The following is a 15,829-nucleotide window of genomic DNA, read 5'->3' as shown; positions in this document are numbered from 1 at the left end:
TAATTATGCAAATAAGCACCGAATTTGCATGATTAGTATTTAATCATGTAAGGCATCTCTTTGGCTATCTACATTCCAAATATCATGAAGATCCGTCAATCCATTCCCGAGTTATTCCCCTCGAAAGGATGATGCAACTACACAGGCGTGGAAAACTTTCTGATATGCCTGCGGAACTTTGGGAATTCTTGTCAAATGGACGCACACTATACTATTAGGCTAGCCCTTGGGGCGTCGCCAAAAACCGGTTGTGTACCGGTGTGACAGCGATCTCGCCCCCCCCCCGTGATCTCGCCCCCCCGGGGGCGAAATCACTAGCGATCTCGCCCCCCCGGCGCGAAATCGCTAGCGATCTCTCCCTCCCCGGCTAGTGATCTCGCCCCCCTACCTCGCCCCCCTTTAGCGATTTCGCCCCCCCCCCCCAAAAAAAACGGGTTTACATGACATTTTAGAAGTTGATTGGTATAAATCACAAAATGCAGTTTCATAATGATATAAGTACACGAGTTTGATACATAAATCCATTCATAGTATCAATATTAACGTAATTACATGGTAATAAGATAGTTGAACTTGTTTCAGACAAGGAGGGTTGGGTCCCTTGTATTCCCACTATTGCATATACCTGAGTCTTGACATAAGATGTATTTCATTGTATTCACCTGTCCTCAAACAACCTATATATCTCCAATATGAAGTCTCTACCATGAAGTGACCACAAAAGAACTATGTAATGTCTTTATTAATTATGCAAATATTAGGTATTAATTAGAATAACGCACATTTTGGTATATGCACCTGGCTAAGGGATATCTTCACCTCCAACATGACTGTTTTTTCTAGTATTTAGGAACTGATGCATTTGCCCGTGTTGGTACTTTACCAGTGTTTGTGTAGCATTTAGCAACAGCTATATCAACTTGCGCGTAGATAGTGTTTATAATGAGAAACTATTATTCACGTGTGTTTTTGTTAGTGCTTTGGAAATGTTTCCAGCACAAGAAAGAAAACTGTGACAAATTGAAAACATATAGCTGACGTATTCCGTACCATAGACGGTGTTGATTTATACGTTCGCAGTAGCACTGTTTTTATGCCACCTCAGCTGCAAAAATTGTCTTTTTCATTTCAATGTCATGTTTGCACCGAACAATATAGTATCGACTTTCGAGGTATGACAGGCACTTACGGTACGGTAATAAGGTGCCATAAGGTACCAGGTAACACACCATACACGTTACTCCCCAGGTGCAGTATAGTACCAGGTAGCGCACCTGTAATATGTAGTAACCAGCTGCTCTTGGGGGGGGGGGGGGGGGGGGGGGAAAAGCCAAAAGGGGGGGGAAATCCCTGTCACACCGGTACCAACCCCTACCGTGAAGTACTGAACATTTCTCGCAAGGTGGCGCTTCTGCGCGGTCCCGTGTTGGGAGGGTACACAATGACGTCATGAACATGGCGGCGGAACGGCCCAGTCTGGAGACGTTTGTTTGTTCGGTTTGATGTTGTTGCATTTCCCGGCTGTTTTCGTTGTGATGTAGGTAAGTAAACCTGTCAGACGTGTTTCTACATAAACTCCACATCGCAGACTTTATCTAGGTTCACTCTAATTGTCTGAATTTATGATGTACAACTACGCGTAGTGTCTAAAAATTATGATGATGAAACCGCAGCTCAGTAACTTTCGTATGTGAAATAATTCATTGAAAACCTGTCATATTTCCCATTGAACTACCGGAAGTTGCACGGCGTTATCCTATCAAAGATACAAACAACTAGACCCTGCTATCTAAAGTGGTCTGCAACTGATGTATATTTTTGGACGTTTGTTTTTATAAAATTATGTTTGAGTCCAAAAAAAATGACGCCCCTCCTACTGGGTAGCTTTACTATCCCCTCCCCACAAATTGTAGAACAGACGCATGTTAAGTAACAACCGAACATTTATCCACACATATACAGAGAGTCTACCTCGCTGTTTGGCTTGTGAAGCGGTTTGTATCATTCCCCACGGGATTGGCGAGGCTTTAGTGTTGCCAAGCAACGGAAGTCGCACTGCCAGGACTCCATATAATGTTATTTATTTATAGACAATGTAAAATTTTGTCCCGAATCAAGCTCCTTCAAAATTTTATATCATGCATCACATATTTTAGCCTGAGTAAATTCATTACACTTAATAGATTAAATAACTGTGAGGTCAAATAACTCTAATTTCACACGACTCTTCTTGTACATAAGCTTACCAATGATAAAAATATACATGTAACGTTACTGTGATGTGCATGGCCTGTTGTAATGGTACATTTAGTGATTTCAGCTACAAACTTTGGCTTTAAATTCAATTTGCCTTGACAATAAGCCGTCAACCGTCTCCGTCTCGACGAAAAGAGCCCAAGAAGACAACAGGCCAAAATTTCCATGATTGTGATCCCAGTTCAAAATTAATGTACTAGTAATGCTACTTCACCTTTATTTGAGTGTTACCCATATCCGTCGTTTTTAAAAAAAAACGTATTTAGGGATAGGAAGTTGACGGACGGTGGTTTTAAATCGGAACATTTTGAAAATATCGCAAATTTGAAACCACAGGCCGATTACTTCTACATGTGCTGTTTCTAAAGTCTAAGACAACGGATAAAGGATACCCCGCGGATAAAGGTTAACTAGCATTACATATTAATTGTACTTGATTTTACCAATGTTCCCCCTGTACGACATCTAACAATGTGCTCTCCTGTACCTATTTCCAGAGTTGCTGCTGACCGTGTGTTAAACCTCACCACAGCGAAACCCTCCTGACAGTTCCGATGTTCCCTCCGTACGACATCTTCGCCCGGACGCTCTCCCACACCCTCGCTGTCCTCTTCAACTTCGCCTGGAAATGTCGCTTCCGCCTCCCGGTCTTTCTCACCACGCTTTTCCTCGCGTTCGACATCCGCCTGCGTCTCGAGATCAACCTGAACCGGTAGTTCCATGAAGAGGAAGAAATCCCCCCTCTCACCTGATTCCTCGCTGTGCAATTCTGCCCACTTTTCTATCAACTAAATTTAAGACTTCCTAAATTATTCCAACCAAGAAGAAAATAGCTTCTCTGATACCAGAATGCAGATCATTCTTGCTCTTGCTACGTAACGTCTAAACTATTGAGAAAAAAGTTTCAACCAGTGTCAACAAAATAAGCTTTCTTTATCAGCCCGAAATCAACTAGATTCCTTTGCTTTAGCAAACCTTACCCTGCAGCCGATCTTTCTTTGAGACTTAGTGAAAAACTTAAAGAAAGATTTAACCAAAATTTAAGAGAAAAAGAGAATGACATCAATGTAGCAAACTTGGCAGATTTTTACTGAAACTGCTTGATGCATCTCAGGGTTGAAAACTATGGATCACTAACTTCATGAAATAGATTTTGCAAGACAACTGTTTGCTGGATAGCAGGTACCTTGAGCTGCATGACCAAGCTTCAAATTTGAACTAGCTGAACTTTTTAGATTGTGTGCTGATTTGGGAGATAACAAAATAAAGAGATGGCTCGAGGTGTGAAGGACCTACGCGACTTGATCTGCCTGTCGAGGCTGACGATACGCGACAGTGATGAGGAAATGGATCTCAGCGATACTGACGCAGATTACGGGAACTTTAGAACTTCCTCTTCCCTGGAGAATGGTGATGTCTTTCGGAAGGATGCTGGTGTGGCGTCTTCCATCTTGGCAACCCAGAGGACCAGTACTGCTTCAAAAGATGAACTCTTCGAGCCACACGTCAATCTAAGGAGGAGTAAGAAAGCGCCGCTACCCCCCGTCGGGATCGGTTCCCGCCCATCCTCTAGTGCGAGCTCTGGTAGCGACACCGCTCCGGACGCGAGATCCGTGGGGCATGATGGGAACTTTGACGGGATTCTGGGATACATGGACGAAGCGGTGATTGCCGATTGGCTGATGAGGACTAACGTGATGGTGGAGGAGCTCTCTGATTGGTGTTGCCATGGTGATAATTATGTCCGCTTTGCCCACTTCTGGCTGAGCGGGATCCCGCCAGCACAGCGGACACAGCTGATTGGGATGGAGGTGGGAATTTTTTTTTGTCGACCTTAGTCCACACTAATTTAATTTCTTGGTTCACGGATTCGCTCGCTCCTATTTTTTGGAAAAAAAAAATAAAAATAAAAATTAACGGGAGGTGCCCCAACACGGTACGCTTTTTCTTGCGCTCAAACTCATGGCGCTCCATCGCTAGTTGCCTGAGAGTGGTCAAATTTTGATGACTGAATTTTTTACACATAGATTTGAACAACATACTTGAATAAGAAATGCATTCATGTGGTTCATGAACCTTTCGCGCTGCATGTTACAAGCGGCAAACACTGTGAGACAATTTCGTGTATGTAACCTTCCAATTTTGTGCTACGCTGGACAGTGTGCATAACTCGGTACGCTTTTTTTTACATTTTGCTTTCTTCAAAAGTAAGTGGTAAATTTAAGTACACTGAAAAAAATTAATAATATGATATTTTAGCTTTCTTTTGACAGTAAAATCGTGACTGTATGTACTTCTTGTCTCACATGAGGAAGGCTGTACCTAGAACAATCCAGTTCATGTTTTTACGGGCAATGGGCTGAATGCACTGATTGTGAATGCCCAACTAAAAAAACATAACGAAAAAAAGACACCGCTAACATCAACAAAACTCGGTCTGATTATATGAAAATATCATCTACATCTCTCTATCAAGTCTTATTTTCCTAGACAGCACGAATCATTTGTTACAGTCAAATAAATCTTTGGAGCGTACTCTAGCCTGTCACCTTCACGGCCACACTCCCTTGGGAGTACAATGGTGGCAATGTTATGTCGCTTCCTTTTGGTTGCTTTTCTACTCAACAGACATTTGAAGACCCATATTCATAGTGTTTTATGGAGCTTTATTTATGTGTATCATGGCAGTTGTGTGACTGCTTGAAAGAGTTCGTATAGTTAGCGACACGAGCCGCCAATACGCAGAGGCCGGTGACCGCAGTGATTCAGCACTGTCAACATTACTGTTAGAATTCTGTTTTTTTTTTAGACATGAAGTAAATATGTTAAAGTATACTTGGAATGCAAATTAAAGCTGTGTGCATGGACTTGGTTTATTTACCTTTGTAATCAGCATAGTCAGTGGCAACAAACACGGTGTACTTATGGATAATAAGATCAGCAAAAAATCCGTTCCGTCTTACGACGGGGACCGTCTTAGGGCGGCCCCCGTTACCACTCAGCAAATTTTCACCATTAATGAAATGATTCATCAACTTTCTGGTGTAGCAAATTGGCCTTTATATTATAAGCTCCTTAAAGTGTGGGTACAAATGCTGTTACTGTACAGTAATAGTGTTTTTGTACTTTTTTCAAGCTGAAAACTTTTTATCCTATATGTTTTGGATTGGCCCTTATTACCTTTACCCCAACCATTTTACAATTTTTATTTTTATTTCACCCTCTCGCTCCATATTTTTCATGAAAAAATCCGTGAACCAAGAATTAGATTGGTATGGCCTTACAGAAAATTCAGGTCCAGGTCTAGTTCAGGTCAAGAGGAACAGGTCCAGGTCCGGACCTGAACCTGGACCTGATTCAGTATGTGAAAACTTGCGATGAATGGACGATACTCAAAACAATGGTCCTTTTCATTTTAGATGTAGGTGGCACTGCAGCAGCAAGAATGCTGTCCCAAACATGGCTCAGCTTGTATCCCCCCGTCTCTGTTCATGACTGAAGCTGATTTTCTGATCCAGACTCCCTCCTTAACCACGTTAATAAGACGGCATTCTTGCTGCTGCAGCGCCACCTACATTGGCTATAAGTAGCAGCAAGAAGTAGTTTCCAGTCATTCTACCCTAGCTAATGATGGTGTCTGATTAAGAATATCAAAACGTCGGAAGTAAGTACTCCCTAGTTGTACCAAAGATCCTTACTGTATATGATTGTATATTCCAATACATGTTTGAAAATTACTGTAGGTGGGGATCGTACGTGATGAGATGGAACGGGCGTTCCGTACGGGGCGGGAGAGCGGTGACGTCACATCGCTCGCCCTCCGTAAGCTCCTGTCTGCGGTCCTGCGGGAATACCCGACCAAGCTGCTCACCTCGAAGGGACCGCACATCTTCTTGGAGAAACTCGACGTCCTGACGTCAGGTCTGTCAGATCAGTCTTATTCAGAAGTTTGAAATCTTTAGTCAACGTGTACTACTTTGCCTACTTGGGATGGGTGTCTGTATTATGTTTAGCTGGTGTGTTATGCAGAACGGCGGTTATACCGGCTATATAGATATAGATACAGAGGTATTTACATGTACACACATTCTGGGAGATTTACAGTTGTGTAGAAGGTTGTCTTGAGTATTTGTGTTGCATAGGGCTCAGAATGTAAATTAGCTGTATGGTTTTACCATGATGGTCAACATTGCCCAACAGAGGCCATATATAACCTTATAAAAAACCCTGCTCAGTTGCCTCCTTTGGTCTGTAATAACCATGGCAAAATTGATACCAACCCTACAGCTTTTGCTATGGCTAAACAGTCCTATACTAGTACGAGAATGGCAGTCTGCGCCAAATAGGGCACATCTGTTCTAGTACTAGTAGTAGGCCCAGGTCTGTTGCAAAGTTCTAAACAATCTTATTTAATATCTAAAATTTAAGCAAGAGGTTTTGCTTTAAGTTTATAATTTTAAGGCATGTAAGTCTCTGAATTGATGACAAGACAAACATATAGAAACCTTTTGATGTTTACAGGTAGGAGCGAGGAGTATCGTGCAACGCTGACAGACGTCAAAGTCAGAACGCGGAACAAACAGTTCGTCCAGTGGGTCCTCGCGCTGAGGGCGTTCGCTCTGCTCAGCGTGTGGCATGCCGCGGTCGGCTTCTACAGGACGATCACGTGCCCGGGAGCACAGGGGGGCCTCGCAGACGAACAGGACCAAGGCACCGTTACCGCGGACAGCCTGGAGGAGCGATGCGTACAGGCAGTGCAGAGTGGTGCGGTGGACGTCCTACATTACCTGTCGAAGGTAAAGAAGGCAGATTTAGGAGTGAGGGACGGAGAGAACAGGACGCTGGTGTTCATCGCTGTCACTCACAACCAACCCAAGGTCCTGACCTACCTGCTCACAAAGGTGCGGAAAACAGATTGGTTTCAACCTTATTCTACTGTACAAAAGAAGCTCATCAACCTACACACCTGACATTTTATACCATTAAGTTTATTCAGGTCATGAGGGAGGGGGTAAGGGTCAAACAAATTATAACAAAAACACGCACTGGCAATGCGAAAAAGGCAAACATAAAACCACTCAAAAATTCCTGCATTTGCAGTAAGTCACCTTATGATTTTAGTAATTGCTATTTCAGTTTATCATCCATTATTATCTGTTATTGTTTATTTGATGAATTTTTTGGCAATTACACACACCTGCAGGTTCACCCTAGACCCGACATCAACCTCCCATCATGCACTGGGAACACCCCGCTCCACGCAGCAGTGAATGCTGGGAATGTAGAGCTAGTGAAGACCCTGGTGAAGGCCGGGGCCGAGGTGAACACCGCAAACCCGCAGTGCGACAGCGCCACCCCGCTGCACCTAGCGGTACTGCATGGTATGTGACATGTTTCACATAAATGTTTTGGTATAGATGAATTTCAAGGTGTTTAAAAGATAGAAATGCAAACTTAAAGTATGACAATGCAAATCTTTGATGGGCATGCAGCCATCTATATATTGTTTCGGGTAGTCACCCAATCTGGGCTATAACAACCAGTGCAACGGCTTAGTGGGTAGAGTGTTTGCCTTGCCTTGTGGTTGATAGGTCTTGAGTTTGATCCCCAGCCGAGTCATATACCGGTAATGAACAATGGAACATTCTGCTTTCTCTGCTTAGCAGTCTGCATTTTGGAAACAGTATGATAGTTGAACACACTCCACAGCTAGTAGATTAGCCCCCTGCTGTAGTGATTCCACAAAAGTTGTGTGGCTCAGGGCTACTGAAACTGAGATGGGCACTGCCCTATACACCATTTGGTACAGAAAGAACTTTAACTAAGACCAAATCTTTAAAATTCGTACAAGCCATGTACATGTATCAGTTACAATGTGCATTTTTGGCCATTATCATTTCAAAGTCCAGGCATGATGTACACAAAGTTGTCAATGAACGGACATGGACTATGAATGCTGAGCTTTTCACCCTACTATAATTTGTCTTGTACTAGGTATGTAGTGATATATGTCGATAGGTTTATCAAGATCGCACAGTCAATGTGATCTGTATCTCTGTTATGTCTTATCTGACCCTTACCTCCATCATGACCTCAATGAAAAGCAGACTGCAGGCCGATTTGAGCTTCTCATGAATAAACAAAAGTTCAAACAAATCAAACAATTCTGTCATGTAAATCTTGTGGACAGCCATTCATCTTCAAGACCTGTCACGTCACCTTGATTCCGTCTCCTTTTTCCCAGGTGATAAGGAGACGTGTGAGGTGTTGCTGTCCGCAGGTGCGCAGGTGTCAGCGGAGATGGGTGGACAGACGGCTGCACACCTGGCAGCAGACCTGGGACACCTGGAGATACAGCAGCTGCTTCTCACCTGTGCGGGCACACCTATGCAAACCTCATGATTTTACAAACTCCAACCATAGCAGGGTTGGACAAGTTTTTGAAAATTCACTAAAATTATCTGGCAAATTCATAAAAAATATACTTGCCTGAACCAGGTTTTCGCTTGCCCAAAATTATGTTTTTTTTTCCTAGTATGCATTTTCACTTCCAGCAGTGGAATTCTTTTAACGCTGCCTCTATTTTTCTGTATTGACCAAGGCTTGATGCCATGACTGTAAAAAGTTACAAGGACAATGTATATCAAAATCTCACTCGGGGAAAAGTCTTACATGCAACTGGAGTAGGACATGCGCTTGACCCATCAGCACTTTAACTTACTCGGGACAATCAAGCTAGTGGACTTGTCCAATCCTGCATAGCTTGGAAGATCAACTGTGTTGGTAGAAGTCATTCTGATGTAAATTCCAAATGTGTTGTTATAGTAATTCACATATTTACATATGTACAGAAAATGGACTATGAGATATTGGACAGTTCAACTCCAGTCTTTCTCAAGAAATGAACAATCCACTGCTTCTGTGACGTCACATAATATGGATAGATCATGTGACACTGTGTGATAAAAGAATTCATTTACATCAGGGCTTTACAAGCTATCCCAAGGAAGGCGACGGGGGGCGATATAGACTTACTGCAACATATGATCCACTGCTCACAGAGTCATGTGATCTAGCTGCATAATGTGACGTCACAGAACCTCATCCTTTGACATAGACTGGTGTTGGACATGCAGTCGAAAATTTCAAAAGTCCAATTTTTGTGTTGGAAGTAACCATTAAACTTTGCTTCAGAAACATTATCCATTTTATCCTCCCCAGTTGAGGTATGCAGTTACTGTATATTCATTTAGCACTGAATTTGTATGAGTCATTGAGGTAAGGTAGCAGGTATGGAGTTAGATTTGGAAATTAGGCATGTTGTTGTTGTGTTGTCTGCACACTTCCCACTTTAAAGTTCTCCAGAAGTGTGTCGGGACTTGAACCCATATGGGTTGTGTCATATCTTGTCTTTAAAGATTATCTTAGATAGTTGACGGCTCTTTTCCTTGCTCTTTCTTTGACAGTTTCAGAGTAAAAGTGCAACATGCTGTTAAAAAAGCAAGCTACAATCATAGTCATAGAACAGCTTTCAACTGTTTTCAGTTTTAAAATAGGCCCAACCTATATTAATAACAGCTACACCTCTCCCAAGTTATATTGTATCAAAATTTGATTTAAAACTTGAATTGTTCCAACTCCAAAGCAACCAAGAACTATCTAAACTTGGAAAACAAAGCAGAGAAAATTATTGTTTACATCGTAACCTTTGTTGCAGTGTTTGCATGTGAATCAAAATATATGCAAACAAGGCATTGGCAAAAAGTCTAAATAGCAAATGTGAACCATAACACATGGCTATGTTTATACTCAAAAGTTAAAAATGTATATTTTGTGAATGCTGAGTCTTAACCTGTTCCATGCTAACTTCTGTTCCAGCCAAAACAAGCTGGGTGCATTAGCGCACCCTTAGCATGAATGAGGTTATATCCTAGAACCTACTATTTGCCATCCAATGTTATACTAAAGGGCTCTGAAACCACAAATACCTTATGTCGATGAAGGTTAGACATCCAGGTAATAAGATACGCCAAGAAGCAGGTACTGTACTCAAGAAACTGGATATGATTTTGGAAACAGTCAGACGTTTCAGACAACCATTCGATATCTTTCGTCGGTGACACTGGAGAAATCTTGATGGAGATAGTTTATATATTCTAGCTGTGAATGAATATGCAATAGAGATCTAGTTGGAATACAGGTTTATCCTACCTATAAATTGATATGCAAAAGGAGGAGGAAGACAAATTTTTGGTAGTCCAAATGAAAGACACCGGATGGCTGTCTGAAACGTCTGACCGTTTCCAAAATCATATCCAGTTGCTTAATTAACTGCTTTTTAGCATAAATACCTTACCTTAGATCCTTCTACAGCTTTGCTATGCTGCATATGTCGTCTTGTTAGACTGTTTTCCTCCATAAGGTACGATCTTGTACTGCTTCTGCCTTCCTTCTAACCTGCTAAACCCCAACTGTAATATTTGTGTATCATTACCTTTGCCAGAATGGCTAAGGTTATGTTTTGGGCTTGTGAGTCTGTGTGTCTGTCTGTCTGTCTGTCTGTTAACAGCATAACTCAAGAAGTCTTGGATGGATCCCGATAATATTTGGTAGGTGGGTAGGGGTCGGGAAAACGAAGGTCAAGTTCGATAATGGGCCCCCTAGCGGCTTGCTAAGGTACTGCAGCAGAACCTCAATTTTTGATATCTCGTGTTCTGGACATGCTGTGATCATGATTTTTGAGTGGTAGATAGCCCTCGAGGCAGAGAGTAAGTGCTGTGAGTTTGGGCCCCCTAGCGGCTTTTTTGGAACTGCAGGAGCCGGTTTCCTTTCAAACTTTGGATGAGAATAACTCTACAACGTGTTGACGGATCGTCATGATTTTTGGTATGTAGATAGAATGAGTGATGACTTACATAATGGTATACTAATTATGCAAATCAGCAGCTAATTTGCATAATTAATGAGGAAAAATTATAAATCCACTACATTCCATGATAGGACTTTCAAACTTGTCACATATGTAGCTGGGAAGGAGAGAAATGTCGACAGATATCAATTATGCAAATGATGACCTCATTTGCATAATTAATGAGAAAATATGAACATGTTGACGGATCATCATGTTTTTTTGTATGTAGGTAGCGTAAGTGAAGACCTACATAATGAGATAACAATTATGCAAATCAACAGCTAATTTGCATAATTAATGAGGATATTTTATAAATTCACTACATTCCATGATAGGGCTTTAAAACTTGTCACATATGTAGCTGAGAAAGGGAGAAATGTCAATACATATTTATCATGCAAATGATGATCTCATTTGCATAATTAATGAGAAAATATTAACGTGTTGACGGATCGTCATGATTTTCGGCATGTAGATAGCCTAAATGAAGACTTATATAATGTGATACTTATTATGCAAGTTAACAGCTAATTTGCATAATTGATTAGGAAAAGTTAATAAATCCACTGCATTCTATTATAGTACTTTCATCAAAGTTGTCACATATGTAGCTGAGAAAGAGGGAAGAGAGTAAGAGATGTATTTAAAGACTTTGAAAGAGAATAAGTCAAGAATGGATCAAAGGATCATCATGATTTTTGGTATGCTGATAGCTTAAGTAATGCTTGATACAATTTGATATCAATTAATTGTAAATTGGGATCTAATTTGCATAATAAATGCCGAAATTTTATAAACCAACTCCAAGCATTTAATTATAAAGAAAATGAAATGAGTAACGCATTTGTCTACAGACATCATTCTACATAACAAACCTGGTTTATTTGGCAAAGGTATGTGTTCGTGGAACTCTAGTTCTATACTCATTTGAACTGGCAAATTTTGTAGAGATGTTTCTAAATTATTGTTAAGTGAAATGAGAACATGCTGAGACCAAACACACAAGAGTTTGTTACCTCTTTACGTCTTTGTTGTTGCTTTTGTTGTTCAGGAGACACTGGACTGTCCTTTTAGTTCAGTCTTACACCCTCTTTTTACTAAGGGATATCACTACTGAGCCACTGAGTCACTCATCATATTTGACAAAGCAGTTTTCAAAGTTTTGTGTGTTTTTGTTGTATTTTATCAAACTTTAACATCAAACATCATGCTCCATTCATGAAATCAAGTCAGAGGAATCCAACTTGGGTCACTCAGCTATTGCCATGTAGTGGAAATGAGGTCTTAGGTACAGAATGCAAGTATGATAGAAAGGTTGGACTTAAATTAGTTTACTGATTTAGAATATTCTTACCTTGAAAAATGTGAAGACAATACTAGAACCATTTCAGAGCAGAAGGAAATATGCAATTTACTATACAAGCAAGCTGAGATGCTATGAACTAAGTTACAACTTGACATTCTTGAATAAGGTTGGTTGAATTTTTTACAGCAATGCATGGTCTGCTATTATGAAGGTCCTACCAATTATAATAAATGAGTTCTGAGAACACTGTCTTGATCCTTGTTTTGGTGGTTTTTTTTTAAGAATTACAACTAGGCCAGGTAAAGGTAAAATTTTACATTTATCATGCTATTATAATCTGACTACAGTCCAGATTTGAAGGTGCAAAAGGGAAGAAAGTGGCAAAATATACAATGTGCATGTACAACAATGGGACATCTGTTCTGTACAGTATTTACAAGTTCTACATTGTATGTAATCCCCACGCAGATCTTGCTGTGGCATAAGATAGTATCATATCATTAGCTTGGGAAGGAATTTAGCCAGCAGAGGAGTTTCATTGGCCACAGCTTTGACGTTCATTGCCCAATAAAACTCCTCTGCTGGCTAAACTCCTTCCAACGCTTATGATACTATCTTATACCACAGCAAGATCTGCTTGGAGATTAATATTTCCAGGGAAAATGCTACTGACTGTAACAGTATACTCTTCTTGAGAAGTTCAATGACAATGGAGCATGTAGCTTGCACAACATCCAAATGCTAATGATATATTCTTTTTACACAACCCAACATCTTCTCAGTTTGCTTAAATACATTTCTACATTTTTGTATGTCTCTCAGACATGCTCTCATGGGGATGCCTGAAAATCGGCTCCCGACCCTTCCGCCTTGTCGTGGTGCGAGAGCCCGAACGTACTGATCTCCTAGTCCTACTCTGTAACCTCGAATGAGGGGGTGAAGATTGGGTAGTCGCTAAAGGGGGGTCCACCGTCCGGCCTAGACAGGCTCTGCTAGCCATAGGAAGCAGGACGTTAAGCCGCAGCACGAGACAAATGCAGAAAGCCTCTCAGACACCTTCTGAAATGCTAGTTGGGTTTGGATACATCTGGTCTCACAAGCTGGGTTGCAAACCACTGAGCCATCCTTTATATATGTTTCATACAACATATATCTCCTCATATTTACAGTGAAGGTGCACATGCAGACCTAGGGTCAATAGCAAATGGACAATAGTAATAACTTAAGTAACTACGTGTAGTACTACATGTATCTCTCTCTCACACAGTTCCATAGCTAGATACTGTAGAGGCAGTCTGCCTATCCACAAAGGTTCTCCAGCTCCAGCTGGATCTGTTATTTGCAGGGTCCTCCAAGTGTTCTAAGTATAACGCATTTGACAAGTCATGTATCAAATACGAAGTGCTCCTTTGTCCAATATTGGAGGTCCCGTGTTTGAGGAGAGCCAAACCTCGAGCATGTTAAAGAACCCACAGCAAATGGCAGAAGAAAAGCATATCCTGCGAAAAGAACTCTAAACAGACCCGAGTCAGCCTACAGATGTGCCCTACGTGGCATAGACTGTTATATTTGTATAGGACTGTCAAGCCATAGTCAACGCTGTAGGGCTGGTATCAATAAGGATTTTACCATGGTCAATATTGATCGAAGGAAGCCTTCTATATTATCTCACAGCCCAGGCATGATGTAGGCGACATTGTCGAGCGTTCTCTCGTGGACGTCCTGTGGGCAGCCGTTCATCTCCGGGACCTGTCGTGTCAGCGAGAGGAGCGGCCCGAGCGCGCACACCATTGAGTCGAGCAGCACGGACAGCCCCCCGTGGATCGCAATGTGTCCCTCCGTCTCGTGGAGCCTCTGTCCTACCTGGGAGGGGAAGGGAAAGTGAGAGTGAAAGTGAGAGAGAAAGTGAGAGAAGCGGCCCAAGGGCGCACACCATCGAGTCGAGCAGCACGGACAGCCCCCCGTGGATCGCAATGTGTCCCTCCGTCTCGTGGAGCCTCTGTCCTACCTGGGAGGGGAAGGGAAAGTGAGAGTGAAAGTGAGAGAGAAAGTGAGAGAAGCGGCCCAAGGGCGCACACCATCGAGTCGAGCAGCACGGACAGCCCCCCGTGGATCGCAATGTGTCCCTCCGTCTCGTGGAGCCTCTGTCCTACCTGGGAGGGGAAGGGAAAGTGAGAGTGAAAGTGAGAGAGAAAGTGAGAGAAGCGGCCCAAGGGCGCACACCATCGAGTCGAGCAGCACGGACAGCCCCCTGTGGATCGCAATGTGTCCCTCCGTCTCGTGGAGCCTCTGTCCTACCTGGGGGGAAGGTAAACGTGAAAGTGATCTCAAACCAGCAAATAGGAGAATTCTTTTACACAACCAGTTTATACTAACTTACATTTTTGATGTCTCTCAGACAGAGCTCCTTGGAGCTTCTAACTGGAGTTCTACTTAAAGCCGCTGTATGTAGTCAATGTAGGAGGCACTTTTTTCAACGAAACGTAAGCAAGAGAGTATAAACTGGTTGACTGGTTGTGTAAAAGAATTCTCCTATATTCTGCTGAAAATGTATTTTCACATGCTTAGAATGACAAGTATTTAACAAGGAAAATCAACAACATGGGCTCCCAAACAATGAGTGGGACAAAACAAAACTCAATGCTGGAGACCGCCATGGGAGATTGTGTTTAGCATAAGACTCACCAGACTAAGAGACTCGCCCAGGAGTTTCAGGTGAGCAGCCACATCGATGGGGTTGGTGCCAGGTACAGGGGTCTTCACTGGGCTCATCACGGGCTCGGGGCTAACCGCACCTCCTCGCACGGGGGACAGGGCTGTCACCTGCGGGAAATACAGGTGTATATACAGGTACAATACAGGTGACAAACTTAGTTAATGTTAGGTACAGGGGTCTTCACTGGGCTCATCAGACTTAGGGCTCACCTGGGGTACAATACCAAACTTGAACAGATTGGAATAGTCGTGCGCCTTTCCAAAGTACACAAAATCAATAGCATGACAGGATTTGACCCCCTGACCTCTGTGTCTACATTATTTGTGAAGCATTTTTGTTTGTAATTTTAACAGATTAAATTAGAACATTTTTTGGCAAAAGTTGACACTTGAGTAAGACACTTACAATGTACAAATCTACTGTTCACACACCAAAAACATTCTTTTACAAAGGTGACACTTGAGTAAGATGCTCAAAGATACTGGCCTAAACAAGTCTACCATCCACACACCTTTCTCTTGACTGTAGTGGCCGCTGCTTTCTTCTGTTTGTGCTCCAGAGTCAGCCTCTTGCTCCTCCAGATCATCTTCTCCCTCTCAGGCAGCTGCTGCCACATCTCCCCCCAGCTTCTACTGATGGA

General features: G+C 42.2%; 2 protein-coding genes across 2 annotated transcripts in view; one reads left to right on the top strand and one right to left on the bottom strand.

The window, feature by feature from the left end:
• Positions 1 to 1,383: 1,383 nt before the first annotated feature.
• Positions 1,384 to 8,669, top strand: LOC118428640. The gene is made up of 7 exons (XM_035838748.1): positions 1,384 to 1,541; positions 2,754 to 4,083; positions 5,676 to 5,695; positions 6,000 to 6,177; positions 6,778 to 7,157; positions 7,460 to 7,637; positions 8,501 to 8,669. The coding sequence occupies exons 2-7, from the start codon at positions 3,528 to 3,530 to the stop codon at positions 8,656 to 8,658; spliced, it is 1,470 nt and encodes a 489-aa protein (XP_035694641.1). The 5' UTR covers positions 1,384 to 1,541; positions 2,754 to 3,527; the 3' UTR covers positions 8,659 to 8,669.
• Positions 8,670 to 13,688: 5,019 nt separating this feature from the next.
• The window catches only part of LOC118428639 (HMG domain-containing protein 4-like), a 4,586-nt gene continuing 2,445 nt past the window's right edge, over positions 13,689 to 15,829 (bottom strand). Inside the window, exons 5-10 of the mRNA XM_035838746.1 lie at positions 15,701 to 15,828; positions 15,159 to 15,296; positions 14,697 to 14,771; positions 14,552 to 14,626; positions 14,407 to 14,481; positions 13,689 to 14,336 (exon numbers count right to left, since the gene is read on the bottom strand). Of these exons, the coding sequence (XP_035694639.1) occupies positions 14,142 to 14,336; positions 14,407 to 14,481; positions 14,552 to 14,626; positions 14,697 to 14,771; positions 15,159 to 15,296; positions 15,701 to 15,828 (686 nt within the window). The 3' untranslated portion in view covers positions 13,689 to 14,141. The remainder of the gene's footprint in view (positions 14,337 to 14,406; positions 14,482 to 14,551; positions 14,627 to 14,696; positions 14,772 to 15,158; positions 15,297 to 15,700; position 15,829) is intronic.

This window comes from Branchiostoma floridae, chromosome 13 (assembly GCF_000003815.2).
Source record: "Branchiostoma floridae strain S238N-H82 chromosome 13, Bfl_VNyyK, whole genome shotgun sequence".
Taxonomy (NCBI): domain Eukaryota; kingdom Metazoa; phylum Chordata; class Leptocardii; order Amphioxiformes; family Branchiostomatidae; genus Branchiostoma; species Branchiostoma floridae.
The sequence above is the reverse complement of the archived record's forward strand: the minus strand, read 5'-3'. Positions and strand labels throughout refer to the sequence as shown.